Source organism: Acomys minous (genome assembly GCF_964271855.1).
Source record: "Acomys minous genome assembly, chromosome: 12".
NCBI lineage: Eukaryota > Metazoa > Chordata > Mammalia > Rodentia > Muridae > Acomys > Acomys minous.
Window position 1 is genome coordinate 8,614,431 of NC_140493.1, and position 27,698 is coordinate 8,642,128.

The 27,698-nt window shown below is 44.2% G+C and overlaps 1 protein-coding gene across 2 annotated transcripts; it reads right to left on the reverse strand.

The window, feature by feature from the left end:
* Nucleotides 1-27,594, reverse strand: IRAK4 (interleukin 1 receptor associated kinase 4). 2 transcript variants are annotated; one of them, XM_084749753.1, is made up of 12 exons: nt 27,454-27,594; nt 22,255-22,418; nt 17,733-17,878; nt 15,432-15,614; nt 13,421-13,581; nt 11,405-11,469; nt 9,779-9,893; nt 9,263-9,372; nt 5,023-5,206; nt 4,116-4,178; nt 309-467; nt 1-147 (listed from the first exon to the last, which is right to left on the reverse strand). In XM_084749753.1, exons 2-12 carry the CDS (start codon nt 22,413-22,415, stop codon nt 115-117), a joined length of 1,380 nt encoding a protein of 459 aa, XP_084605879.1. In that variant the 5' UTR covers nt 22,416-22,418; nt 27,454-27,594; the 3' UTR covers nt 1-114. The 2 variants fall into 2 exon arrangements, with proteins under 2 accessions (XP_084605879.1, XP_084605878.1); XM_084749752.1 differs by lacking the exon at nt 27,454-27,594 and adding an exon at nt 27,228-27,362 and having other exon boundaries at nt 22,255-22,422.
* Nucleotides 27,595-27,698: the final 104 nt, after the last annotated feature.

The following is a 27,698-nucleotide window of genomic DNA, read 5'->3' on the forward strand; positions in this document are numbered from 1 at the left end:
TGCAGCTCTGTGCCAAAGTGCTTGTTTGACTTCTAGGATCACAAGGAATTTAAAAAAAAAAAAAGGTGAGTGTGAGCTGTATGCATATAAAAAACAAAGTCCACTTCACTGATTTTAAGCAGACATTTCTTCTAGCAGCTGTTGAACCTTTCAAAAAGAAAGAGAACAAAAGAGCCATGTTACACAGATGCCATGAAGTGAAGTGGCCTTCACACTTAGTGAAGGACAGCCACCTCTGCCCTCGCCCCACCCCTGCCCCCACCCCACCCCCGCCTCTGCCCTGCATATGTGGATATAAAAGTGAGTACCTTTGCAATATCCGGCCTCCTGTTTTTCTTTTCCTGCAGACACTGACTAGCAGCAGAGTACATAGCTTCAACGGAAGCAGGGTCCGCATCGTTCATCTTCTCGTCAGTGTAATCTTCAATCGTCTTTTCTTCATCTTCAATTTCATCTTTAATATCCAGCTTTAAAATGGGCATTAAAACTTGGTTAAAATCTTCAAAATGAAAGAAATCATAATATAAATTATTTAAATTCATCTTTCTTTTTTTTTTTTTTAAATAACCTCATTAGGAATTGAAGCCATACAGGACAAATGTTAGATAAGATAATGTACACACATGCACATAACAGATCGACTAGTTTTATTTCCATTCATTCCTACTCGTCTCCTTTACAATTCTAGTCTTTCTGTGATGAGCTGACTGCTTGCATCCTTGTTGGCAGCACTTGCCTGTTCAGGGCCATCAGCTCCTTGAGACATTTTTGAAAATGCAGTTCTACTTTCTGGATCCAGACACCTGTCTTTATCCTCAGGGACTCAGACTGATGAATGAGAGAGAGAGAGAGAGAGAGAGAGAGAGAGAGAGAGAGAGAGAGGGAGAGAGGGGAGAGGGAGCCCGGGAGATGAGTGAGGAGGAGATGGCGCTGTGGGTTGAGTGGTCCATTGAGTGGCAGCTCCAGAAACATGTACCTGTGTATGTCTGGGCCCTGGTTCCTGGAGTCTGTACATATGACCTCATGCAGAAAAATGTTGTTCTCTGAACCCGAGAGGTCATCTTGGGTGTAGTGATTTGAATGCAGTGTTCTTCATGGGCTCATTTGCTTTTCAATTGATGGTGTTATTTGGGGGGCTTGGGAGGTGTGGCCTTGCTGGGGGAAGGAGGGTTGGGGTGGGGGAGCTTAAGGCCTCACTCTACTCCCAGCTCACTGTCCCTTTTGAACTTGTGGTTTAAAGTGTGAGCCGGCAGCCCATTCCCTTTCTTCTTTGTGTGTGCTTGGGCCATGGTGTTTTATCACAACAATAAGACAGTAACTTAAGACACTGGGTTAACCAGGTAATAATTTAACTTCAATGCCAAATGTATGTGTGTGTACATACACACATACACACACACACACACACACACACACACACACACACACACACACACACACGCAGACCACCAGCAGCAGAGACTGTGGACACAGGGCTACAAGTCAAAGCCAGCAGAAGGCACAGGTTCATAAGAGGCAGAGATGGTCCCCCCGGATTCTCATGAGGCACTCATGGTCTTTCTAAACGTTGACTTCAGACTTCTAGCCTGTACTGAGAGACTTGTTCCTGTCACTTGAAGACGCCTGGCTCATGGCATATTTTGTAGTAGCTCAAAGAAACTTGGATTGAAAGAAAGGATGATGAGTGAGGAGCGGAAGGTAACACTCCAAAGCTATCCCAAAAGATGGAGTGTGAAAGCACACATGCCATGGTAAAAGCCGCAGAGTGACTACTCTGAGCTACCTACAGTCTTAGGACTCTTGAGCTGACCACACTCAAGGGTATGCCTCCTGATTTCTTGTGACTCAGAGAGCCCCTTTATTTCATTCTCATTCAAGCCTGAGCGAGGACTTGTACACATTCTAAAGGGGAGAAGGGACAAGGTAGGTGCAGGCAGGCCTACATCTTGCCTGAAACAGAAGCCCAGGCCCGCATCGCTTTCCTTGTCCTGTGGGGCTCTGTTGGCTTTGCTTTTTTTGGTATTAGGGATCCAGTGTTGGGTCTCGTGCAAGCTGGGCAAGAGTTATACCAATAACCTGCACCTCAACATCCTTCCTATAAGAAAGCAATTTTGCATTTATTTATGTATGTATTTATTTTGAGGGGGTGGAGGTCAGAGGATGGCATGAAGGAGACCGAATTCAGGTCAGATTAGGGGCAGCACCTTTACATGCTGACCACCGCTAGGGGGCAGCACCTTTACGTGTTGAACATCTCTCTGGCCTTGTATTTCCAATACTTAACGTCTTTAATCCAATCTCCACCCTGAACTTCATCTATGTCCTTTTACTAATGGCTCAGATATGGCCTCTCCAGTTCAAGCTTCTCTCTTGACCTCCAGTAACTGATGGGTTAGAGACGTTTATATTTCTGGTTGACGTAACATTTTACCTTTTGATTTTCCGTTATAAAACTCTGATTATTGTTGGGGGCTGGTCTGGTTGCTGCCCAAATGAGAAGACTCACATACCCCGAAATGCTTATAATCTTGCCTAAACGCTCAGTCCTGTTTGATCAGTAAAAAGCCAACACACTCGAGCAGGGCAAATGGGACAGGCATGGCTAAGGTTCACAGAGCTTTGGGACAGAGAGGATCTTGGGAAAGGAAGCAGTCAGAGAGACCAGAGGGGGATCTTGGGAAGAAGGAAAGAGAGGAAGAGGAGAAGGAAGGAGGCCGCCGTGGGTTAGGGGGAGTAAGAAGTGCATGACCGGCGTGGATGGAGGATATGGCCCAGATGAAAAGCATTAGCAAGTATTATGGAATTGTGGATGGGAGGTCACTTGATAGCAGATGGAATGGGCTAGAGTTATTGCAGGAAGTTTAGGAGGTAATATCTGCCTTGCCCCGTGTAAAGGCTTGTTATAAAATACATCAGCTGTCTGTGTTTTCATTGATTGTTAGTGGGTTAGAAAATATTGCCTTAATAATAATTAGCCTAGTAATAGACATTTATTAGGCCATACTTTTAAATTAACCACAACGGAATATCATTACAACAGTCTCACAAATTTCTCACGATAAAAATATATTACATGTACATCTTAAAATTACATTTCCAACATCTTTGTTTTATGGTGGACTTTGTAACAATCTCATACCCTACAGTTTACTCAAGTCAGTACTGGAACTAAAACTTTAGCTGGCGTTCTGAAATTCTATCTCAACTGTCTGTGTGTGTGTGTGTGTGCGTGCGTGCGTGTGTGTGTGTTGCTATGTGGGTGTGAGAACAAGTTATGCCGGTGCCTATGGAGGCAGAGGTGTTGGTCCCTGGGGCTGGCGTTACAGGCAGTTGTGAGACACTGAACATGGGTGCTGGGAACTGAACTTAGGCCTCTGGAAAAGCCGTATAAGCTCTTAACTGCTGAGCCATCTCTCCAGCCTCAGCACCAAGACCGAACAAGCAAATTATACCTTCTGATTGTCTAATCCTAGGTCTGGGACGTGATCTAGTATATGTTTGTACCCATTTGCTCTATCAGGGCCTATAAATGAGTTAGAATAAAGGGAGCATAATTGTTAATTTTGAGAAACATTAGTATATGATATATATGTGTTTATATATAAAGATAAATGTATATGTGTGTTATATATCTTTATAAATATATATATATATATATATTCACATACAAACTTTAAAGAAGATGGCATGGTTTATCTATAGTTTAGTTACCATTTATAGTTATTCATCTATATTTAAACTCTCAATCAAATGCTCAATATGAAAATTAGAAGTCTAGGAATGGTATTACAAGAGTTAAGTGTTTTCACTTTGTTAGTAAACACTCCGAAGATACTCTCCCCGCCTGGAAAGTGACAAACTACGGGTGAACTAGCTTCCTTCTCATTTTGTCCACAAAGACACTGAAACAAAGAACATGCAAATAACCTTTTCAGGCTTCACAAATACATCCTGTCAAACTGAAGATCAGAATATGCATCATGCTCTTTCACCATGCCCTTCCACATAGCCAGTCTTATGTCGGAAAATCCCGTGTCTATATGCGAGAGTTACCCACATAAGTCTTAGACCACAAAGGCAAAAGAGAAAAAGACTGACAGAAATAAATTAGTTACTAGTAATTGAGGTTCACGGTTTTCATCCACGGCCGCGAGTCCGGTTATTAGCTCTAACAACACCTAGGAAGACAAAAGGGTCCATTTAGCAAAACACTTAGGATAGCAAGCAGCAGAAATTAAAAGGAATATGGACTGGGCCAGGGGACGTGAACGCAAGGCTTTCTTGTTGTCTAAGCACTGGCCTGGAGCCCAGGTGATGACTGCACATGGGTACCAAAGAAGTTCTATTCAACATGCCTTCTGGGAACTCCACGTCCTTTTATCTCTTACCAAGCTCTCAGGAGAAACTTATTTTCCAACCAGTAGCCACATTTTACAAGCCCGTGCCTTAACTTTATGGTGGAGTAAAGTTCAGTTTCCATAAATGAAACGTATTTGGGAAACTAAGATAGAAGATAAAGCCCCACTAGTCCTCCCATCCCCCCACCCCGTTCTCTACCTCTGCCTGTTAGATGATAAAATGACAGAAAAGGAAAGAGAGAGAGAAAAAAAAAGCACCCTTGACATGTGACATGATTCACTTTGTGCTCTCACTCAATTTAAGCTTCATTTAAATTCATTGTAAGAAAATCTTTAATTGCGATAATTAAAAAGAAAATAAACTCAAAACTTTTAAACATTGGGAATTGCTCATAAAATTTCTGGTATAACTAGAGGCAATTGTGAATAGTTTATATATTTATATAAGGGAGCTTAAAAAAACCACATGCATTAAAATGTTCTAATTTAATTCACAATTTAAAAGGCATGATCACGGGTTGGGAAGATGGCTAGCAAGGAGAGAACTTGCCGCCAAGCCTGGCGACCTGCGTTTGATTCCCCAGAACCAACGGCATGTGTATGTGGTGGCATGCACACACTGTAAAGAAATACATGCCGAACAGTAAAAAGAATCATCACCTACCACACCAAAGCTGTAGATGTCAGATTTGGGTGTTATTTCTCCTCGTAGAGCTTCGGGCGCCATATAAGCTGTTGTGCCCACAATTCGGCTGGTCATGACTGTCTGTGCCAACTTCGCTGAAGCCCGTGCGAGCCCAAAGTCAGATATTTTGGCAGTGAAGTCTTTGTCTAGTAAGATATTTGCACTAGAGGAAAATGTAATAAAGGAAGAAAAAACAGTTTTCTTGCTTAGGAGGTTATAGAAGTTCTTAGGAACTTACACACACGCGCACACACACACACACACACACACACACACACACACTATATGTATATACATGTAGTGTGTGTGTGTAGGTAGTTACATTACAGTATGCCATTCTGTAGATACAGCATAGAAGACTAAAGTGTGTTTAAATCAGTCAATTATTCAGATAATAGCAAGAGAGAAATTACTGTTTTCCTTTTTTTCCTGTATCTCGAAGAGAGATGTTTAAAGAAATGACAACATAATAAAATTTCTTCTTAAGGGAGGCACATTTTCAGTATGTCATAGACAGCTATTACCAGTAACAGCCTGCAAAGCCTTCCAAAGGAGCTTCTTAAAAAATATATTATTATAATATGTATGATTATACTATATTATAGCATCACACACAGACACACACACACACACACACACACACACACACACACACACACACACACACTCAGTCTGGGCAACAGCTTTACTACTGAGCTACATCCATAAGCCAAAAGCACTGGTCTTTGGGAATAATTGCAATTTCTAATGGGGTCTGTTTGCGTACCTTGTGTGGTACATCACGGGAGTTCAGTCTCATCCACAGCGCGTGAGAGTCACATCGGGCTTGGAAGTGTGTCAGCCCTACAGCTGTTAGCCATTTCTGTGTGCTGGGATTTTGTGTTCTCACAGCCACACTGAGAGACCTCACCACCATCTTAGCCTACAGTTCCACTGAGCCGAAGAGGCCTCAGAAGCCATGGCTCAACCCTGTTTGGTGCTGCTTCTGTCTTGTCTCCTGGCCTCCCTGCCCCTACTGAACACTCCTATGTTCCAAAGTTCTCTGGGATTACTTTCTTAAAATGAGTGAGAGCATGCGGGATTTGCCTGTCGGTGTCAGGGTGACTTAATTCCTTTCCCTTCAATTCTCAATATGTTTAGAAACACATTTCTAACCAAACCACTGATGTTTTTCGATCTTTCACCTGTCCTTACTCCCTAGAACAGTCAAATATATATGTAGCCCTGGCTGTCCTAGAACTCACTATGTAGCCCAGGCTGTCCTAGAACTCACTATGTAGCCCAGGCTGTCCTAGAACTCACTATGTAGCCCAGGCTGTCCTAGAACTCACTATGTAGCCCAGGCTGTCCTAGAACTCACTATGTAGCCCAGGCTGTCCTAGAACTCACTATGTAGCCCTGGCTGTCCTAGAACTCACTATGTAGCCCAGGCTGTCCTAGAACTCACTATGTAGCCCAGGCTGTCCTAGAACTCACTATGTAGCCCAGGCTGTCCTAGAACTCACTATGTAGCCCAGGCTGTCCTAGAACTCACTATGTAGCCCAGGCTGTCCTAGAACTCACTATGTAGCCCTGGCTGTCCTAGAACTCACTATGTAGCCCAGGCTGTCCTAGAACTCACTATGTAGCCCAGGCTGTCCTAGAACTCACTATGTAGCCCAGGTTGGCCTTGAATTCACTGAGACCAGCCTGCTTCTGCTGTGCCAGCATGACCAAGTTACCCCCTGGAATCTTAGGGAGATTATACACAGCTAAAAGATCTTCCATTTATCACACGCATCCATTTGAACGCATTTTTTTACTAAGAGCCCTTATACTTTATAGGATTTAAGATGAACGCTTAACATGAAGGTAAAAAAATCACAGATCTTATTTGTAAGACATAAGAATAATTTTTTAAAAAAATCAATGAAGACTACATGATGGGTAATATTTGGTACAAAACGCTGAGAGAATAATTCTGTCAAGTGAGCAGAGGTGGGTTCTAAAGAGCAGCTCGCAGGCATGTTAGTCATAAAGAGGTATTAGAGGTGGAAGGCTCTACCGGGTGAGAAAGACATGGGGCAGGCGAGTGGCTGCACATGTCCAAGACGGTGATATTACAGAATATACGGTGTACGGTGATATTACAGAATATACGGTGTACGCGATCCCTCAGCTGTCCATGGAACACACAGGGAATCTGGACTTTCCCCTTGAGCACCAGGACACCATTCAGTTTTCAGAATGGGCGGCTGATGTTGTCAGACCTGCCTTTTAGGACCCTAACCTGGCACTGTGATTGTGAACAGCTGAGGAGGAGAGTTTGACGCAAAGATGAAAAAAGCTAAAAAATGTCTCAACAGGCGGAAGAGAAAATGTGCAGCCACATCCGATAAACTTCTGCAACAGTGTGGCGTAGAATAGGAAGACTAGAAGATACTGAGAAAAGCCCAGCACGTAAGACCCAGCAGTGTGGCTATTCTCTGAACCAGCCTGGAGAGGAGTGTTAATTCGGAACATGGCTGCTCTAGCAAGAGCTCACATCCCAAGACCATCTAGGTCTGTGATCCGGCTGGAACACAAATGCACCTTTGACCGAGGAGACAGAGGCAAGCAGATCTGAGTTCAAGGCCAGCCTGGCATAGAGCAAGTTTCAGGAAAAGAAAAGCTGAGGTCCAGGCATGGTGGTACATGTCTTTAATCCCAAACAATGAAGGTAAAGTTAGTTTGTAGAAGGAAGCATCCATGTTTGAAAGTGATGTCTAATTGAGTGGCAGAAAAAGTGATGAATCAGAGAAAGGTTTGACAGAAGAGGACACGCCCAACTCTCACAAGAAGAGAGGGGAAAGGGAAGCTACTTAAGGGGCAATGGAGGGGCGGGGGCGGGGTGGGGAGGAGAGAGGAAGGAGGAAATTTGGAGAGTTTTACGGAGACATGTTGAGTGACAGAATAAGCTAGACACAGGTGAAGACAGAATGAGCGAGAGAAAGAGAAGGAGCCAGAAGATTAGAGCAGATGGCTGGAGTCAGTTTAAGGCCAAGCAGAGCAATTTCAGGGGCTGAGCGAGAAGCCAGATTGAATAAATCAGCCGGGAGAGGAATTTGAACCAGAACAGCTGAGTTGAACCAGCCAGCCCAGAGCTCAGTAAGAACAAGAGAGGGTGAGCTTATTCAGCAGTAACTCTCAGAGGCTGAAAACATTCTAGATTGTACAGAGGCTAGGAAGCTTCCAGAACTAGGCCTAGGTTTGCAGATGGAGGCAGTAAGCCTCCAAGACAACAACTGAAACAGGTGAATAAAAGTCCTTTTTACACCAGCCTCCTCCTCTGTGTGGCTCCCTGTGTCCTCCATGCCTTAGTTTATGAACTGCCTTATTATTTTTCTTCATTGTATCCGTGTCCCCTTTTCCTAGGCCCGTCTCATAGCTGTATATGAAGGCACTAGTCTTGGTTTTTTGAAGTGTTTCCTAAATGACAGATCTGCTTCCAGAGGCCACACTTAGTGTCCAAATGCCACACGAGGCTTCTTTACACTAACACTGAGCACTACAACTCACACTTAAAACTCTAGTACTTTGTGATGATTTCACTGAGGCTGACCTCTGTTTTGAGCTACACCTGCTAACCATATTGTGTACGATCTCTAGTGTAGAGTTGATACAGGTAATTATTTAACTAGGTAAATAACTTAAGAATGGGGAGGACCCCTACCCAGATCCAGCCAATGGACAGGACATTCTCCACAGATAAGTGAAGAGAGGGGACTGACGTTCACATGTACTCTGGTGCCCCATATTTGACTACATCCCCTGGATAGGGAGGCCTGGTGGCACTCAGAGGAAGGACAGCAGGCTACCAAGAAGAGACTTGATACCCTATGAGCATATACAGGGGGAGGAAATCCCCCTCAGGAACAGTCATAGGGGAGGGGAATAAGGGGAAAATGGGAGGAAGGGAGGAATGGGAGGATACAAGGGATGGGATAACAATTGAGATGTAATATGAATGAATTAATAAAGAAAAAAAAAGAACGGAGAGGATGAAAGTGACTCAGGAAAGGGGACCCAGAAATCAAGAGAGAACCCCATCTCCTTAAGGAAAAGCGGGTCAGAGGGCTTGGAGGCATCTCCAGTGCAGAGTGCTTCTCAGCGATGGGGGAAACTCCAGACACACACGCAAAGAGCGAGAGAAAATTAATCTCTAAAGATGGCTTTCGAGGCTTCGTCACAGTAGATTTACCTTTTAATATCTCTATGGATGTGATGATTTTCATGTAAAAACCTGATGCCATTAGCTGCGCCCTGAGCAATCGTGCATCTCCTGTGCCAAGAGAGCGGTGGAGTACCGTCCTTACGAAGAAACAAATTTATTTTAAACTATGGCTTAGGTGAGGAAAAAAAAACCCATAGAAAACACATAACACTATTTTTTTTTTGTAGTCAACCGATAAAGGGGTGTATCCTTAAGAATTTAGCATTACAATTTTTAAAGCTTGCAAAAATTAACCTCAAATAAAATTAAATGGGTTCTACACTCCTTATTTGAAAATAAAAATACATGGTGATGTCTTCAACATCCAGCCTCAGCTGATGCTTTTGTATCCTAAATTTGCAGTTCCTGTCAATACTTAAACTACATCTTACAGAACCAGAGAACGTTATATTTTCTGTGGCTTAAGTGACCCTGACCAAACGCGAACATCAGCATCTCAGTACAGAGACAGAAAATGAGTCAAGCTGGTTACAAGCGTCTTACCAAGCAGGACAGCCTGTCTAGCAAGGAGCCATTGGGCATGTAGGCATACACTAAGCACAGGTCATCGCTGTCACTTGAGAAGCCGAGTAGCTCTACCAGGTTTTCATGCTGGCACCTGTGACGAGAGAGGTACCGTGCAAAAACTGTCATAGTAAACATTTCTAGGGGTCACCCAATTTAAGAGTTTTAGCAGAAATATCGAGCTATTGGTCTGTATAAATAGTATGCAATATGACAGATATTCTTAACCTGCTAACATGCTCACGGAAATTGTTGATTCTTTCTTGTAAACGGTTCTGGTTTCAGTAACACTGATCCACTACAGAAGCGAACCTCTCCCAGTTCTGTAGTCCCAGCTCGATCAGATCAATGGAACCTGAGACAGGTTAGTTCAGGATGAGGCCGATGCCCCGTCTTTGTTCAGTGCATTTTCAAGATCTGGAAACTTGTAACATGGATGAATCCACTAACGTAACAAAACTCTGACAGACCCAAAGGCACAGCTTTGTAGGAACGATCTTCAGTCACATTTAACTTTCATTATTTACTGTCTTTAACCATAGGCTTGTCTACAATCTGCGTTTTTTATGTGTGAGAGAAATGAATACAAAAGCCAAGAAGTAACAGAGGCGCAGGGGCCTCAGCCGAGAGCGCAGTGCTGCCACCTCCTGGACATGTGGCGCATGGCATGTTGGCAACCTCAGCTTCAGGCTTCCCTGCATACAGTGTGTAACAGTACCGCCTAGCATGGATGCTGTGAGAGCTAGTGAATAACTGTGGAAGCCCTGAAGCACGCATGGCACATGAGAGATGCTCCGTTACTCATATTGCTCATCCCAAGCCGCCTATAATTCTGCATACCCTTGTATAAAAATCAGACTTCCAGTGTGAGAAACACTCTTGAGAAGTGTCCAATAAACTCTCCGTGTCCACCAAACTTGCATATTTTAAATACAAGTAGTTAACGTTTGTTGAGTTTCTATTATCCATAAATTAGGTGGTGGCTCGCCTGCTCCGGTTCATCAACCTTCACAGCATGTTAGGATTTTACTAGAGTCCTAAGAAAATTGGACCAGGTCATTCGGCATATCACATTTCCTTGGTTTTCTCTAAGTTTAAACTTGTCTGAGGGGCTGTTATTTCATAAATAATTTTATTTATTTATTTAAAGACAGAGTCTTCCTATATAGCTCAGGCTGTCTCAGACTTGCAATGTAGCACAGGCTGTCCTTAAATTCACAATCCTCCTACCTTAGTCTCCCAAGTACTGGGATTACAGGAGTGTACCATCATTCTTGGATTTTTAAAGAGTTTGTTTTACTTATTTATTTTTGTTTTTATTTTTATTTTTTAAATCACTACAACTGATCTGTCAGGAATTCTGGGAATAAAAAACCTGATAATGGAAAACACTTCAAGTCCTATGTAACTTTGTTGTGATTTAAAATACCGACTGCTTTTCATCTGCAGGCATATGAAAATCTGTTAACACCTAATTGGAGAATCAATAGTGCTAGTCTCAACCCTCCATCTTTGCACACTTCAATCTGCACTTTAATGAGAGACCAGGTCCCTCGCCTTACACCATGCTCTCGCCCCATGCCACACTGCAAAATCAACACTTACTTTGCCATTACTTTAATTTCTTGATCAAACTGTTGCTTTAATTCTTCAGTACTGATTTCAGCCATCTATGAAAGTAAAAACATATACTGTAACACAATATAATAACCTTGTGGCTTCTACAGCTGAAAGGGGCCAGAGAAAGAGTTCCCATGCTGATTTGCCTCCCCGGGCCCCGAGACAGGGTTTCTCTGTGTAGCCTTGGCTATCCTGGACTTGCTTTGTAAACCAGGCTGGCCTCGAACTCACAGAGATCTGCCTGCCTCTGCCTCCCCAGAGTGCTGGGATTCAAGGCGCACACCACTGAGTCCAGCTGGTTTGCTCTCTTTAAAACAACATGGTAAACCAGGTCTGGTGTTGTGGGACTGTGGTTCCAGAAACCTGAGGGGCTGGGGCTAGGGAACTTCAAGTTCAAGGCCTGCCTGGCTGACAGACCGAGTTCAAGGGTGGCCAATGGAACTTGATGTTTGCTGCAAGTGAGACATTAAAAGAGGGTTGGGATGTAGCTCAGTGGTAAAGTGATAACTTAACATATACAGGGCCCTGGGTTCACAGCACAGCAAAATGCACAAAAAATAATGTCTTGCCACAGTCTGCTTGGTTGATTTCTGGCAATCAGACAAAGAGCTATAGGAGATTAAGATGGACAGACAGAGCCTTGCACAGATTACAGCCTGTAATCCCAGCACTCAGGGACAGATGGACAGACATAAGTAACACAAAGCTGGGATCAGGTGGTCCATGTGGTGAGATGGAGCCATATCAGTAACCCAGCTACTCAGTGTGTTTATTATGCACAGCAAGGAAACAGAGATTGGGACCTTTTACACTGATTTTAGCTAAAGGGATTGTCAGCATCCATCCAGACTAGCAGGAGGACCTGCCCTTCCCGTGAGCCTGAGACTCTGGGGTTTTTTGGCATGGACATTCTCATGTCATGGATGCTTATTCATAGAGGAGCACATTTGCTCCCCATAGGTCTTATTTTCTTATTGACATCTAGAAATACAAGTGATTTGTTTAAGGGCTACTTTTTGTTTTGTTTTCAGTGAAAGGAAAAAAATTATAACCCTTTTTGGGCTGTGATAGAAACCAAGTGAAATATAAAACTCCATCATAGGGAAATTTTAAAAAAGAATTCTGTGTAACAAAATGAAAACACATGTGAACAGAAAAAGAGTCAAATTCTATGACAGCACATTTGACATAAGTGACACTGAATGCCCATGTTACATACACATGCAGGACACTGACACTTTTAAGATACACAACAGATTGATAGCATAATTAGTCAATAATTAAAGGTAAAAACCCTTATAAAAAAGGAACAAAGGACAGGCAATGAAAACTCTTTTTTCATAATGAAAAATTTTAAAAACATTATTTTTGCTGGGTATGGTGAGACACGCTTTTGATCCCAGCACTCAGGAGGCAGAGGCAGGTGGATCTCTGTGAGTCTGAGGCCACCCTGGTCTATGGAGTGAGTTCCAGGACTGCCAGGACTACCCAGAGAAACTCTGTCTCAAAAATATGTATATATTTATTTACTGTGTACATGTATGTGCACACACACATACACCATTCAACATGTGCAGGTCAGAGGACAACTGCAGCAGTCTATTCTATTCTACATGGGAGTCCCAGGGATAACACTGTTATCAAGCTTGGTGGCAAGCGCCTTTACCCACTGAGCCATCTGACTGGCTTCTAAATTGTATTTTTAAGTGGGGCAGTACTCACGTAAAATCTTCTCAATATCTTATCTCTCATCTAGATGATATACGAGGCATTGTAGTGCAAGGTTTTAAAATTTCATCTTGTGGATTTATCACAATCACAAGCATGAGTCTATGTCTGTGTCCATAAACACTTTTCTAGGGATAGGCTCAACAGAATCACCCATGATAAAGAGGTCGGAGCTTAGGATGGGGCCAGGCAAAGAGAGCAAGCGTTGAGCTGGGAATGTCCCGAGAAGGCAGCTGACAGGGGGTTGTGCCAGGAGGAAGGAAGGTAACTTACTGCCCCGAGCTTCTTCACCGCCACAGGCGTGCTGTTCACGCAGCCTCTGTACACCACTCCAAACCCCCCCTCGCCCATTCTGCTGCCCCCGACGGACACGGGCCGCTCATCAAAGTTATTTGTCATACTCTTCAGTTCATAAAAGGAAAAACTGTGAAAACCTGTAGCATCAAGAAAACAAGGAAGAGGAGCTTGAGAAAAGGAGGGTGGCTTTAATAACGGTGACATTTTCTCATTTTGAAGATTACGAGCATGCTCTCTGGTGCACGCAGACATACATAAAATACCGACTATGTCACCTTTATTATGACAATTATATTTAGCGATTTTGTATCAAACATCTATCCCCACCCAAAACACTTACTTGACTAAGTCCAGTCTACTCCCCCAAGGCTCTAGTCACATTTTAAAATTATTTTATTTATATAGTTAGTTTTGAGATAGGGCATCGTACAGACCAAGCTGGCCTCAAACTCCTTACCTTCCTGCCCCTGCCTTGCACATGCTGGGAGCACAGGTGTATGTCACCACACTGGCCTGTTAACTGTTTTTGTGTGTGACTGTATGCATGTCCCATGGCCTCAAGTCACCAAAAAGTAGTAACTGATGCAAAGAAGATGGTACTTAAGACATTTAAAGGGAAACAAACTGTTGTAGGATATTTGATCCTATTCATTGTGAACTACAAAAACCTGTTTCTTGTTTGCTGTGGTTCAGCCCTACCGCACACCTTTAATGCAAGGACTTTGTGTACTCAGGAGTTAATAAAGTTAATCCTAGGTCAAGAGGTGGAGCAAGTAAGCAGCTGACAGATTTAAGTAGAAAGGCGGGACTTTGAAAGAAGTGTATTGAAGACAGCGTGGAGAAGAAAGAGCTCTTTAGCTCTTTGGCTTTCCAGCTCTTGTTTTTCTCCTGCTGGGCTGCTGGGTGAGGTAGCAGGCCTTTTCCTCCTGAGCTCTCAGCTGCGTTAGCAAGCAAGCTTTGGCTCTGGGCTTTTTGACATTAATCTTTGGGATGTGAGCTGAGTAGGGAGGTCAGCTGTAAAAAGGAATGTTAATTCAGAATATGGCTGTTCTGGCAAGAGATCACATCCAAAGACCTTGTAGGTCTATGTGATCTGGCTGGAATACAAACACGCCTTTAATGCAGGAGACAGAGGCAAACAGATCTGAGTTCAGGGCCAGCCTGGTGTAGAGCAAGTATCAGGTAAAGAAAACTTTAGATCTAGGTGTGGTGATACATGCCTTTAATCACAAACAATGTAAGTATAGTTAGTCTATAGAAGGAAGCACCATGTTTCAAAGTGATTGAGTGGCAGAGAGGATTTGACAGAATAGGATACACCCAACTCTCAGGAGGAAAAAGAGGAAAGGGAAGCTACTTAAGAGGCAGTTTTGCAGAGAGAGGAGGCAGTTTTACCAGGACAGCAATAAAGAGAATGGTTGCAGAACAAGCCAGAAAATGAGAAGAAGCCAGAAGATTAGAGCAGATTGCTGAGTTAGTCTGAGGCCAAGCAGAGCAATTCTGGGCCAAGAGAGAAGCCAGATTGAATAAATCAGCTGGGAGAAGAGTTTGAGCCAGAACAGCTGAGTTGAACCAGCCAGCCCAGAGCTCAGAGAGAACAAGAAAGGGTGAGCTCATTAAGCAGTAAGTCTCAGGGGCCTAGGTTAGATTGTATGGAGGCTAGAAGCTTCCAGGACTAGGCCTAGGTTAGCAGACAGTGGCAGCAAGCCTCCCAGACAACAAATGAGCCAGGAGAACGAAAGTTATTTTTACAGTCAGTTGGGTGCTTTCTCTGCCTTTCTGAGCTAGCAGGTTTTCACCGCAGCATCTGGCCCCTGAGACTTCATTGGTAAAATCGACCGTTTGGGACTTTTCTTTTTATAACAACAATAAACATCGAAGGGTGCTGCCAATGTGCCTCTGCCCGTTGCACAGAGAGAAAGAGGCTTTACTTTAAATCCCGTAATGGCAAATCCACCAGTGGAGAGGAACAGGCAACGTTACGTACGAGTATCACTGAAGTCTAAACTTTTATTGTCTGGACTTGAGGAGTCGGGTGACTCGTAGCTCTGCTCTGGCTTCGGCAGAGGCATTATGGACGCCTTGTCCTTTTCGTGGCCAGGCCTGTGTGTCTGTGCCACCGTGGCAGCTTCTCTGGATGGTATATTGCTGACGGTTTTGGGAACTGCATCTATGAAACAAGAAGACACGATTAGTTTCTGTGTAAGAAAAGAGTTTTTGTGAAAAACCAGTGTGGTGTTTTGAAAGGAAAAAAAAGGTCCCCATAGGCTCATAGGGAGTGTAGCCCCAATTTCCTTAACAAATATATTTTATTACGAACTTATTAACCGAGAGTATTTCACTTATAACCCAACTAACCTAAACAATAGGAAAAGGAGATTAAAGAATAACAAAACCGTAAGGATATCAGTTCTGAGGAATGATTCTTCTGGCATAATCAGCAGGATTTCTTCTGCTGGAACCTGGAACAACCAGAACCCAGAACCTTCACTTGAGTGGTTCTCTCTAGGAATGTCTCAAAGTGGAGCAACGAACAGCCAAAACTATCCCAAGTCCCCAAAGGCCTCACCTCTTGTTTTTGGCTCACATTTATACCGCCTCTTAGAATTTGTTCAAGGATGTTTTTCAGCTGGTTAATAACCAATCTCCCCCTCATGGTGGTTCAACTTCTAAGGGGATAAACATCACCTGCTCTCTCACAAGTCTTTTTCTCATCCCCCACTTGTGATCTAAACAAAAAACATGTTTATCTTTCCTTCAGGGAGTGTGGCACTATTAGGAAGTGTGGCCTTATTGGAGGAAGCGTGTCACTGGGAGTGGGCTTTGGGGTCTCAGATGCCCAAGCCTGGACCAGTCTCTCTCTCTCTCTCTCTCTCTCTCTCTCTCTCTCTCTCTCTCTCTCTCTCTCTCTCTCTCCTCTTCTCTTCTTTCCTCTCACTCTCTTCCTCTCTTAACCTTTCTTGCTGTCTCTGTCTCTCTCTTTTTCTCTGGGGTGCCCTTCCCCCTTTCCCTGCTCCCCCATGCTCCTATAATAAACTTCTCCATATCATATCCGGTGCCTGGCATCTCATTTTTAATCATCACACTGGCATGTTTCCCACCCTGATGATAATGGATCAAACCTCTGAGCTGTAAGCCAGCCCCAGTGGAATGTTTTCCTTTATAAGGGTCGCTGTGGTCATGGTGTCTCCTCACAGTAATAAAAACCTTAACTCAGACAAAGAGGAACTCACATGCAGCTTCCAGACATCGGCCCTCATTAAACACACAGAGAACCTGATAGGAAGCTGCTGGTCACAATAAAGGCGAATAGACAGAGTGATGGTGTTTACAAAAGTAGTAAACTTTTGTAAGGGCCATTAGGAGATTAGGGACACTGTACTTATTTAAGAATAGAGAACCAGCTGGCATGGCAGAGTGCACCTGAATTCCCCCGCAGTTTGCAGGTGGAGGCAGGAGGATCAGGGTCTGGGCTACCTGAAATTCTGTCTCAAAAGCAAACAACTAAACACACACACACACATGCACACGTACACACATGCCCCCTACATACACATGCAAACATACACATACACACATGCATGCACACACATACACACATATGCACACATACATATACACATCCACACATGTACACACATATGCACACACACATACACATGCATACACACACACACACATACACACACACACACACACACACACACACACACACACACACACACGGGAAGAACCACAAACATTTTAGACTTTGAACTCAGTGGGTGTGGCATGGAGTCCAGGAATCTACACCTTCACCAAGAACTCTAAGAGACTTTTACAGAGTAAACACTGGGATCCACTAGTGTATCTAAGGGGAAAGAGAAGTGAAAAAATGAGGGGCAGATTGACAAAGAGCAACACGGTGGGATACAGTGTAACGAAGTCATGGTGAACGTCCTGTCAAGGTGGAGCTGAGTCTGGGAGTCGTCTGGGAGTCGAGAGGGAGACAGGGCTCAAAAGAGTAAATCCTTACAGGCTACACTCTTCCTCCCTCTGAATAAACCCTCCTGGCACAAAGCCACCTGACTCTGACGGGGTTAGACTCAATTCCTAACTGGCTACCACTTTAGCTGCACAGTCCTGAATGTCGAGATTCTAGAATGTTCAAAAGCCAGGGAGAGCTGAAAGAACAAAAGGGGCTCAAATGTCAGGTTTGTTCATCACGTGAAAGAGCAAAAAGAAACACTTGTACTTCTGCCATCCACCGCCCCAGCCAGCTGTTGACACTCTGGTCACACCTGTTTACCTGGCAGCAGGAGCGTGGCTGGGGCAAACAGCCCAGTCTGGACCAGGAGATCCACAAGGTCACCAACTGTGCAGTTTGTGGTGCCCCAGTCGAACAGCAGTTCACAAGTGGGGCTCTTTCCAGTTTGAAGTAAGGCCTCGAATCTCCTGAAAAGCAAGGAACGAAAATAGTACACAAGGAAGGTTCGTAGGAAAACAGATGCCGATCTCCGCAGCACTCCCACATTCCCTTCTGACTGTGTCACGTGACCTTCTGAGGATGGTAAAAGAAAGAGACGGCGAGAGAACCAGTAAGGATCCCAACAAGGAGGAAAGACAGCAGCAAAGGAGCAAAGGTGATGATGAAGATGACGACGATGACGACGATGATGATGACGACGATGATGATGCAAGCTAACAATTATGGCTGGAGAGATGCTCAGTGGTTACGAATACTGGCTGCCCGTACTACATTGGACTAGGGTTTGGTCCCCAGCAACTTCATGTCACCTCACAACCACCTATATTTTCAGTTTCAGGGGGTCTGATACCATCTTCTGACCTCCACAGGCATGAAATATGTATGTGGTTCACATACATACACACAGGCAAAACAGGCACACACATAGAGTTTAAAACACAAACAAACAAACAAACAAAAATACCTCTTAAAGTAAGTTAACCTTTGGGCCTGGGAGGTAGCTCCAATGGTAAAGTTCTTGCCACGCCAGTGTGAAGACTCAGGACCCACGTTCAGAGTCCCCAGCACCCATGCAAAAAGCCAGTGCAGGGCACCTGTGTTGCAGCATGCTCTGGAGCTACAAGCTAATTGCTTGTCCCTAAGATCTTTACAGTTCTATAAGCAAATGCTCATGTATACCAAATGATACTGTGTAATCTCCCAAATTATCCATGATTGGCCAATAAAAATACCTACACTGGGGCTGGGCATAAGAGAGATGGGGGAAGCTAAGGATTGTCAGCATGGAAGACAGAAGGATCACAGGAGAGGGGAGGGGAGGGGAGGGGAGGGAGAGCAGTCACCTTGGGTTAAGCATGAACTAGAGCACGTGGTTGAGAAGAGCTTGCTCTGAGGGTCGGAGACTGGAGAGAATTGGCCCCAGATGGAAGCAATGTGCAAATATTTTGGTATTTTGGCTGGGTTTAGACAAAGATGGCTTAGGAGGTTAGTTTCTGCCCAGTTCCAGTGTTTAAGGCATAGTAGAAATTCTAACAGTTGTCTGTGTATTTTTATTTATACAATAGTGAGTTAAATAATAACCATTGTAATAACTGTATGTATTAATAATAAATATTAGTAACATTGCTACAACAAATTGATGCTCAACATGGGGCAATTTTAAAAAAGCCGAAGAACTGCCCGGTCAAAAGCAGTCTCATAGGCATCTCCTTAAGATGTCTTTAGGCAAAAGGAAGCCTGTTGCTGGCAGGCAGGGACAAATGGAGTGGACTGAGTGAGACAGCTCTGGCTTGCAGGAGTGCCTCCAGCTGGTCCTGGCCAGCATCCGCCCAAGACACAAGTCAAAACAGCATTCACACTGGGTGGGAGGAGCAAATTTCCAAGGAACACACAGAGCAGGAAGAACACACAATCCCCTGCTGGGCTCACACTATGGCTCCTAGAAAAACTTCCCAGAGACCACAGCCTGGTCTGGGTCCATGAGCAGGATGGAGTATGGGAAACTCAGACTAGTGCAAAACAATTGATTTATTGATGATTTGAGCAGCCTACTAGTCTCCTTAGGTGTGGGGGCTCCCGGAGGAACTTATAGGTACATTCACTAGAACTAAATAAATAAATGACTATTGTTAATTAATTAATTGGTTGATTGATTGACTAATGCTCTGAGTAGCCTATTGGTATCCTTAGGTGTGGAGCTTTCATGAGAACTGATAGGTACTCTAACTAGGCAAAATAAATAATAACAAATAACAAATATTAGACTGGAGAAGCAGTGACAGGCGTATCCCTGAAGCCCACTGGTTAGTCTAGACCAGCTGTTCTCAACCTGTGGGTTGCAATCCTGCTAGGGATTGAATGTCAGATATCCTGCATATCAGATATTTTATAATTCCTAACAGTAGCAAAATTACAGTCATGAAATAGCAACCAAATAATTTTATGTTGGGGGAGGGGGTCACCACAACACGAAGAACTGTGTTAAAGGGTTACAGCATTAGGAAGGTTGAGAACCACTGGTCTGGATGAAGTGGTAAGGTCCAGACTCTGAGAGAGATACCCTGTCTCAAAGAATAAGATGGAGAGAGATGAGGAAGGCACCCAATACTGACCTCTGGCTTACACAAGCATGCACATTTAACACAAACACACAAACGTACACATGAGTATACCACTCAAATCCATCCAGTTAATATTATTTACCAATATTTCCTGAATATTTACTTGGAAAGCCACAGGACACAACAGTTTGATAATGTTACTAGTTTAACAGGAGACCCATAGGCTGGGATGGGTAGAGTCGCCAGCTGTGAGCCACACAGCACACTCAAAATGTACCCAAGTTTAGACCCAAATTCAGAGCTCTTCCAACCAAAGCACGTACTTTAAGACCACTTAGCTATATTGCAATGTCTTACATGTACCTCACACTATATAGTCAGTCTTTTAGCTATATAGTTTTAAATGAATACAGAATGTGCCTATGCTTTGAGCTTAACCATATTTAATTAAATAGAAAGGAAACCGTCTTTTCTCATTTCAATTCCTTACAGATAAAAATTTAGCTTTAGTAAGTAATACTGAAAATTTAACCAAAACAGATCATTCCATTTTTCTTCCAAAGCTTTTATTTGGAAAAATTGTCAAACTTTACAAAAACTTTGAAAGAGTAGCACTTAACAGAAACTTTGAAAGAGTAGTGTAGTGAACAACTTATTCTCCATCTAGATTTACCAATTGGCACATATGACCACATCTGTGCTCTTCTGGATGTGCTTTCAACGTCCCCTCTCCCCTTCTCTCTCTGCATCCTGCCCTATAGGCCAGGTATCTTGCCTATGTTGCACTGTCTACATTTACCTGACTAATTTTTTAATGAGTAATTTCAGTCATGTTTAACATTTTTTGGTAGGAACCACACAGGAGGTAATGTGTTCTCCCTGCTACATCATACCCAGAGGCACAACATGGTGGCACTTGAGTTTGACCATTTGGATAAGGGGATGCGATTCAGATTTCCTCATGAGACAAGTACCTCTCTCAAGCTGGGTATGCTGGTGCACACCTGTGGTCCCACTGCTTATGTGGTGGAGAATCAGTTGTCCAAGGCCAGCCTTGGCTATAGGAGACCCTGACACTAGCAACCATTAAATTTCTTGCTCTTAACGCACATAGAATTTATGGACAAAACTTTTATGCTTTTGGCTCTGATGAGCCTTGTAGGAACCAGTCTTCATTGGTGTGCACATTGCTAATTTGATAGCTTCTGCCATTCTGACAGTGTTTTGGCACTGATCAGTACAGAAGAACCCGTTCTCTCTAGAACAATTATGCAACAACCCCACGGCTATTTTTTAATGGAAATATTGACAAGCTATCCTCGAATAATTGGTTTTCAAGTTTGAAAGCTGAGCTTCTTCTCTGTACTTTGCCATGTTTGTCTGCACACGAGCAGACATTTGCTGGAAGGACAGTTTGGGAGCCCAGGCTCCAAAGTCTTTATCAGATTGATTTTTTTTAAATGAAGAATTTATTTTCTCCTTTCTATATAAGACAAAGTTTGACATTAATCTTTACTGTAAAATACAGAACAAAATTAAAATCTGAACTTGCATTTTCTACTAAATCAAGCAGAGAGGAGAAGAGAGGAATTATATGAAGGTGTTAGAAAATCCTAGATCCAAGAATTCTCTGTGCAGAAATGCATACCTGTAAGAGACAACCTTATCAAGCCCTTTGAAGAGCTGCTGACAGAAACTGTGAAGGATGAACTAATCTTTATTCACACACCTCACAGTTTAGACTCTAAATCTGTATTAGATTCTTACGATGGTCTTCTGTCTCTGCAGTTTGGAAATGCAAAGCCGGAAGCAGAGTAAACTGTTCTTGGCTCAACAAACTGAACTAAAACAAAGATGGGAGGCTTGATTCCAGCTCAAAACCACGTCTGTGAGATCACAACGTTAGCTCTGAATTGCTGTCAACTTAAGCAAAAACTCTATACACACACACACAAAAATATATATATATATAAATAAAGATGTATTTATTTATACAGCATTCTGCCTGCATGTGAGCCAGCAGGCCAGAAGAGGGCATTAGATTCCAGTATAGATGGTTGTGAGCCAGCATGTGGTTGCTGGGAATTGAAGTCAGGCCCTCTGGAAGAGCAGACAGTGCTCTTAGCCTCTGAGCCATCCCTCCAGCCCAAAAAATTATATATTACCAATATCTGCATGATAAAAGAGAGGAGTACCTTCTAGACTGTCGCATTAGAAAGCATTCATGCATGCATCCCTTGTGATGGAAAGGATTTAAAAAAGGAAAATAAGCACCACTTTACCTTATATGAAATTGGTTGTATCTATCATCACCGGATGGCTTTTTAATAGCGACTGCTAATTTCTTCCATCCTTCTTGAGGATCAATAAAATCTGATAGCTTCCTAATGATTCCGACATTAAGGCTGCGTACATATGTTGACGGTGTCAAAGGCTTGCTCATCTTCTACCTGAAATATAAAAAATTCGTATTAAAACTTTACAACATATCAGCTGGGTGGTGGTGCACGCCTTTGAGCCCAGCAGGTGCATCTGTGAGTTCTGAGTTTGAGATCAGTCTGGTCTACGGAGTGAGTTCTAGGGCAGCCAGGGCTACACAGAGAAAGAAACTCTGTCTTGAAAATCAACAACAACACTTTACAAGACAACGTCTAGAAGCAACACACCGTGCACTGCTATACTGCACGAGATGCTGACAACTGACCATCTGAATACAGTGTGACTCTCACTCCAAGCCACCTCACACAACAGGCACATATACTCAACCATGTTCATAGCAGCCTTATTTGTAATAGCCAGAACCTGGAAACAACCTAAATGTCCCTTAGTAGAAGTATGGATAAAGAAACTATGGTACATTTACACTGTGGAATACTACTTAGCTATTAAAAACAAGGAAATCCTGAAATGTGTGGCAAATGGATAGAACTAGAAATGATCATCCTGAGTGAGTTAACCCAGACCCAGAAAGACTCACATGGTATATACTCACTTATGATTGGACACTAGCCCAAAAGAGATGTCCCATGAAAGTCTGCACTTATCAGGAGATTGGGATAGTTGTGAGGACTTCCTATTGGGACTCTAGGTGAGAGAAGTATTGGAGAATGGGGAAATAGAAGGATCCAGAGGGTCCTAAAAACCTGTAAGAAGAACATCATGATGGGCAGATCTGGACCCAGGGGGGTTTGCTCAAACTACTGTTCCAACCAAGGTCAATACATGCAGTAAACACTGAACCCTTACTCAGATCTAGCCAATGGACAGGTCATTATCCACAGTTGTGTGGAGAGTGGGGACTGACTCTGACATGAACTCTGGTGCCCCATATTTGACCACTTCCCCTTGGTGGGGAGGCCTGGTTGGCTCTCAGAGAAAAAAATAGGCAGGCTACCAAATGAGACTTGATAGGCTGTGACCATATGGTGGGGGAGGATGTCCCCTTCTGTCACAGACCTAAGGGAATAGAGTGAAAGAGGGAGGGAGGGAGGAACGGGAAGAGACACCAAGGGGATAACAATTGAGATGTAATCTGAATAAATTAATAAAAAAAGAAAGGCATCGAATCACCCTCTATAGTCTGTCCTCCTCCCCTTGCCCCCCCTCCCTCCAATCCATCCCCCTTACCCTGCCCCAAACAAACACTGGAAAACTTTATTCTGACATTGGAATTTTCCAAGTGAAACCTATAAAAAAGCAAGACGTCTGTCAGAAAGAGACCTGGGAACATATTCGGGCATCAAATCTATTAAATTAATGAAAGAGACTCATCTTTGAAATTACAACTTTTCCTCATTAACTTTGCCTCTTAATGTTCCCCACAAGGCTGTACAGTTATTGGCCCCTGACTTATGGTTTGGATCTCTGCCTTCTGTCAAGTTTCACTGTGGCTCCTTGGATAGGTCCTCTTCTGAGCCACCCTAATGTTGGCCCCTTCTACACTACCCGTTTTGTCACCTTGAAGCAGGTGAAATCAGTGCTCCCAACCGCCCCCCCCCACCGGAAGCACGTTGGATGACCTCTGAAGGGGAGACTGTCGGGCCATCCAACTCCTCCCTCCATTTTTGCCACTCAAGACATTGTTTACAGGGCTCAGAACTAAAACAGCCGGACTGGAACCTTCCTCACGTCATTAGCCACCTCTCTGTCCCATCAGATCTCAGAAAAACCTCCATTTCAGACCAGCCTAGCATCCTTCAGAACCAGCTCAATTCCTTGGCTGCTACAGCCCTCCAAAAATTATCAAAGCCGAGCTCTGACTGCGGAGGATGGGATTTGTGCCCTCTATGAACGATGATGCTTCAGCGCAAACAAATCCTAAGTGGCTTGAGATGGTGCCTGAAGACACAGGGACCAGACAGAAACCACAGCAAGCTCCTATGTAAGAATTTTTGGTTCCTTCCGCTACGGCTCCTCCTCTTGATCACTTCTTTCTTTCTATTTTTTTTTTTACCATGTCTTTTAAATGTTTTACTTACCAAACTTCCCCCTATGCCCAAACAAAGAACATTCCACATCAGCTCTCCCAATGACTCTCACTGTACAACAACTCCATCTGTTCCTGATACATCTGCAATTAGTCCTTTTAGATGCTGCGGAAACATCCATGTTTCTTATACAGTGATCTACTTCAGTGGCAAAGTAAAATGCTTTGGATAGACTAAAATACATAATGGCATTATGTATTTCACTCCAAAGTGTGGTGTTTGTGATTGATAGTAATCCGAGTGCCTGGGTTAATAGAGAATAGAGAGGAAAAGGGTGACGAGAAATAGGAGAGTTTTTATCCTAATAGAGGAAGCAGGTAGCAGGCTAAGGATGTGTTCTACAGTAGGTTAAGCAGTGTCTGTGGTGGTTTGAATGAGATGGCTTGCATAAGTCTCCCTCATTTGAATACTCGGCTCCCAGTTGGTGGCTGTTTGGGAGGAGGAGGAAGTGTTACTGGAGGGGAGCCATTTTCAGGGTGCTCTCTCTGCTTCCTGCTTGTGGTTCCCTATGTGAGCTCTGTGCTGCTGCTGTTCCATCCCATCCATTTTGTCTGTCCATTCTCCCCCATTCTCCCACTACGCCTGTTGTAGGCTCTTATCCCTCTAGAACCCTAAGCTCAAGGTTGCCTTGGTTATAGCGTTTCATGACAGTAAGAGAAAAAGTAAACAAGACAGTGCCAGATGGAGAGAGAAGAGGTGCAACTTGAAAAGGGGGTACCTCACTAGGGGCCGCATGAGAGCTTGATGAAAGGCATAGGAATGAGAGCGGTCATCGGTGAGGTATCTGATGGTGAAGTTTCTGGGGGAAATGCATAGAAGGTACGGATGTAGAAGGTGTTTCTGAAGAAGGAGGAGGAGGAGGAGAAAAAAGAGGGAGAAGAAGAAGAGGAGGAGGAAGAGGAAGAAGAGAAGAAGAAGAAGAAGAAGAAGAAGAAGAAGAAGAAGAAGAAATAAAAGGGAGGACATGACTACTCCTAAGGGGCTAAGGAGACAGTTTATTATAGATAAGAGGGCGAGCAGAGCCAGGTGCAGAGGCAGAGACATCTGGGGGACTCCAGAGTGGACATGGACAGACTGGGCCTTCCCATGTGAAGAGAGGGTGGGAGGGAGAGAGAGCAAGAGAGGATCCACCTACTAAGAGTGGTGGCCTGGGCTGAGTCTGGCCAAGAGATTGGCATAGCTAATGGCTGAGTTATATAGCGCCAGAGGAGCTAGGGGAAGAGAAGCCTAGCCTAACATCTGTAACGGAAGTTTTGGTTTCTTTGTAAACTCAGTTATATTATGTGAATATGTTTTTGTTTTAATCTCAAGTGTAGGATTTTAGTATGGGCTTTAGTTTGTCCACAGCTGATAACAGTCTCATGTGAGGCATGATCTTTGCCAGCTGGTCAAGGCCCGCATCCTGCTGCACAGAGAGGGGCGTGGTCTAGGATTCTGAGGAAGATAAATACGAGAGCCCAGAGAGAGAGGGGGGGGGGCGGGGAAGGTAGTGTGAGGTGATGGCCTGTGGTTGTAGCAGTTTGGCAAGACCAGAGACTGGTGTGTCAGATAGAGAGGTTCTGAGGAGCCTGCTTGCTGAGTTTGCTGTTGACGGAGATTGGTATTGCCCCCCAAAGAACCCAATTGACCCTGAACATCCAGGAGAAGTAAAGGGGTCTGTGCCTCCTGTCTCAACTAACCATCTTTTTCAGACCCAGGGTTAAGGAGTTGGTGGAACAGAGATAAAGGCATCAACACCCCAAATAAAATAGAATTTAAAAGCAAGCATTAACAAATATCTGGGCTGGAGCGTTCAGGGTCGGGGTGGGGTATGCCAGCCACAAGGATCCTGTAACAGATACAGAGACTGGGGTGCTGGGAGAACCTGGCAGCCAGCACCCACTCTGATAGTTAACAGGCACCTCAGCTATTTGTCCTGGGTTTGAGACCTAACAGCTTCAACTGACAAGAAGCAAGGAGCAGGCGAGCTTAGAGATGAGCCCTGAACTCCCAGGGACTTAAAGCTTTTGAATTGACTTGATTTTCTTCTGACCTGAGATGAAGAGACAGTGGAAGTTCCGAGAGGAGTGCAGACAGCCAAAAGTGGGGTTGCCAGGACAACAGGATGTGGGAGTCAGGACAAAGAAGCAGGAGGGTGCAACTATAACAGCGCTCCAAAAAATGTACGCGGAAGGTATGAAGAGGCGCTGGAGTTCCGGTGTTGGACGTATTCTGCAGTGACGTCAAGAGGAGTGAGAAGACGGTGCCAAGGTTTCCCACTTGGACCCGAAGTACGACTAAGACAAGACTGAAAGGCACAAGTTTGGCCTGGGAAATCAGGTCAGTGTGGAACATGTAAGGAGCAAAAACGTTTAGCATGAGAACAGAATAAAATAAATCTGAGCTCTTTGACATATATCTTGAAGGACTGCCCCAGAAATGGAAAAGTTGGATTTTGTTGCTGTTAGTATTTTGTTTTTGTAGACAGGGTTTTACGGTTTCTCTATTGTAGCCTGACTGTCCTGGACAAATCCCTTCTTAGTCCAGGCTGGCCACGAACCCACCTGCCTCTGCCTCTTGAGTGCTGGGATTAAAGGTGTGCCATCACCGCCCATCCCATGTTGGATCTGTCTGTCTGTCTGTCTGTCTGTCTGTCTGTCTGTCTGTCTGTCTATATCTTCTGTTTTGGCGGGGTACTGTGTCCATTCTGAAAGCTAATGACACTTTCTTGCTCTCTTGGGCTTTCCTTTTTCTGCTCATTTTTTTGTTTCAATCTGTCCTGCTCTTACCTCTTCCTCGACCAGTTGATGGACTGTCCGACACACAGCTTCCTACAATCCCGACTCCAGCGGACCAGCGGGTAGAGGCTGCCGGACTCCCACGCCCCCTCTGAGGTGGGGGCGCCCCCTGCCTGGTTCTGTCTGGTTCTGGGGCGAAGCGACTGGATCGCAAACCTTGCCTAGGATAGAAGACTTCGGCTAGATCCTGGCCTCAGATCAGCCTTCCTCACACAACCTACTTCCTCTCTGACGTTCCTCGCTTCCTGCACAAGGCGATCGGCGCCCCGCCACGATCCCGCGAGGACTCGGAAGCGGAGGACGCAGGGCCACACCAGGCGACTTCAGAGCCTCAGCGACTTGGGCGTCGCGAGTTCGCGGAGCACCAGATCCCCTTGAGGGAGTGCGCGCGGGGTCAGGTGAGGATGAGAGAGTAGGGGCGGAGCCAACCCGGAAGGCCACGCCCTTCCCTTCCCGCCCCCT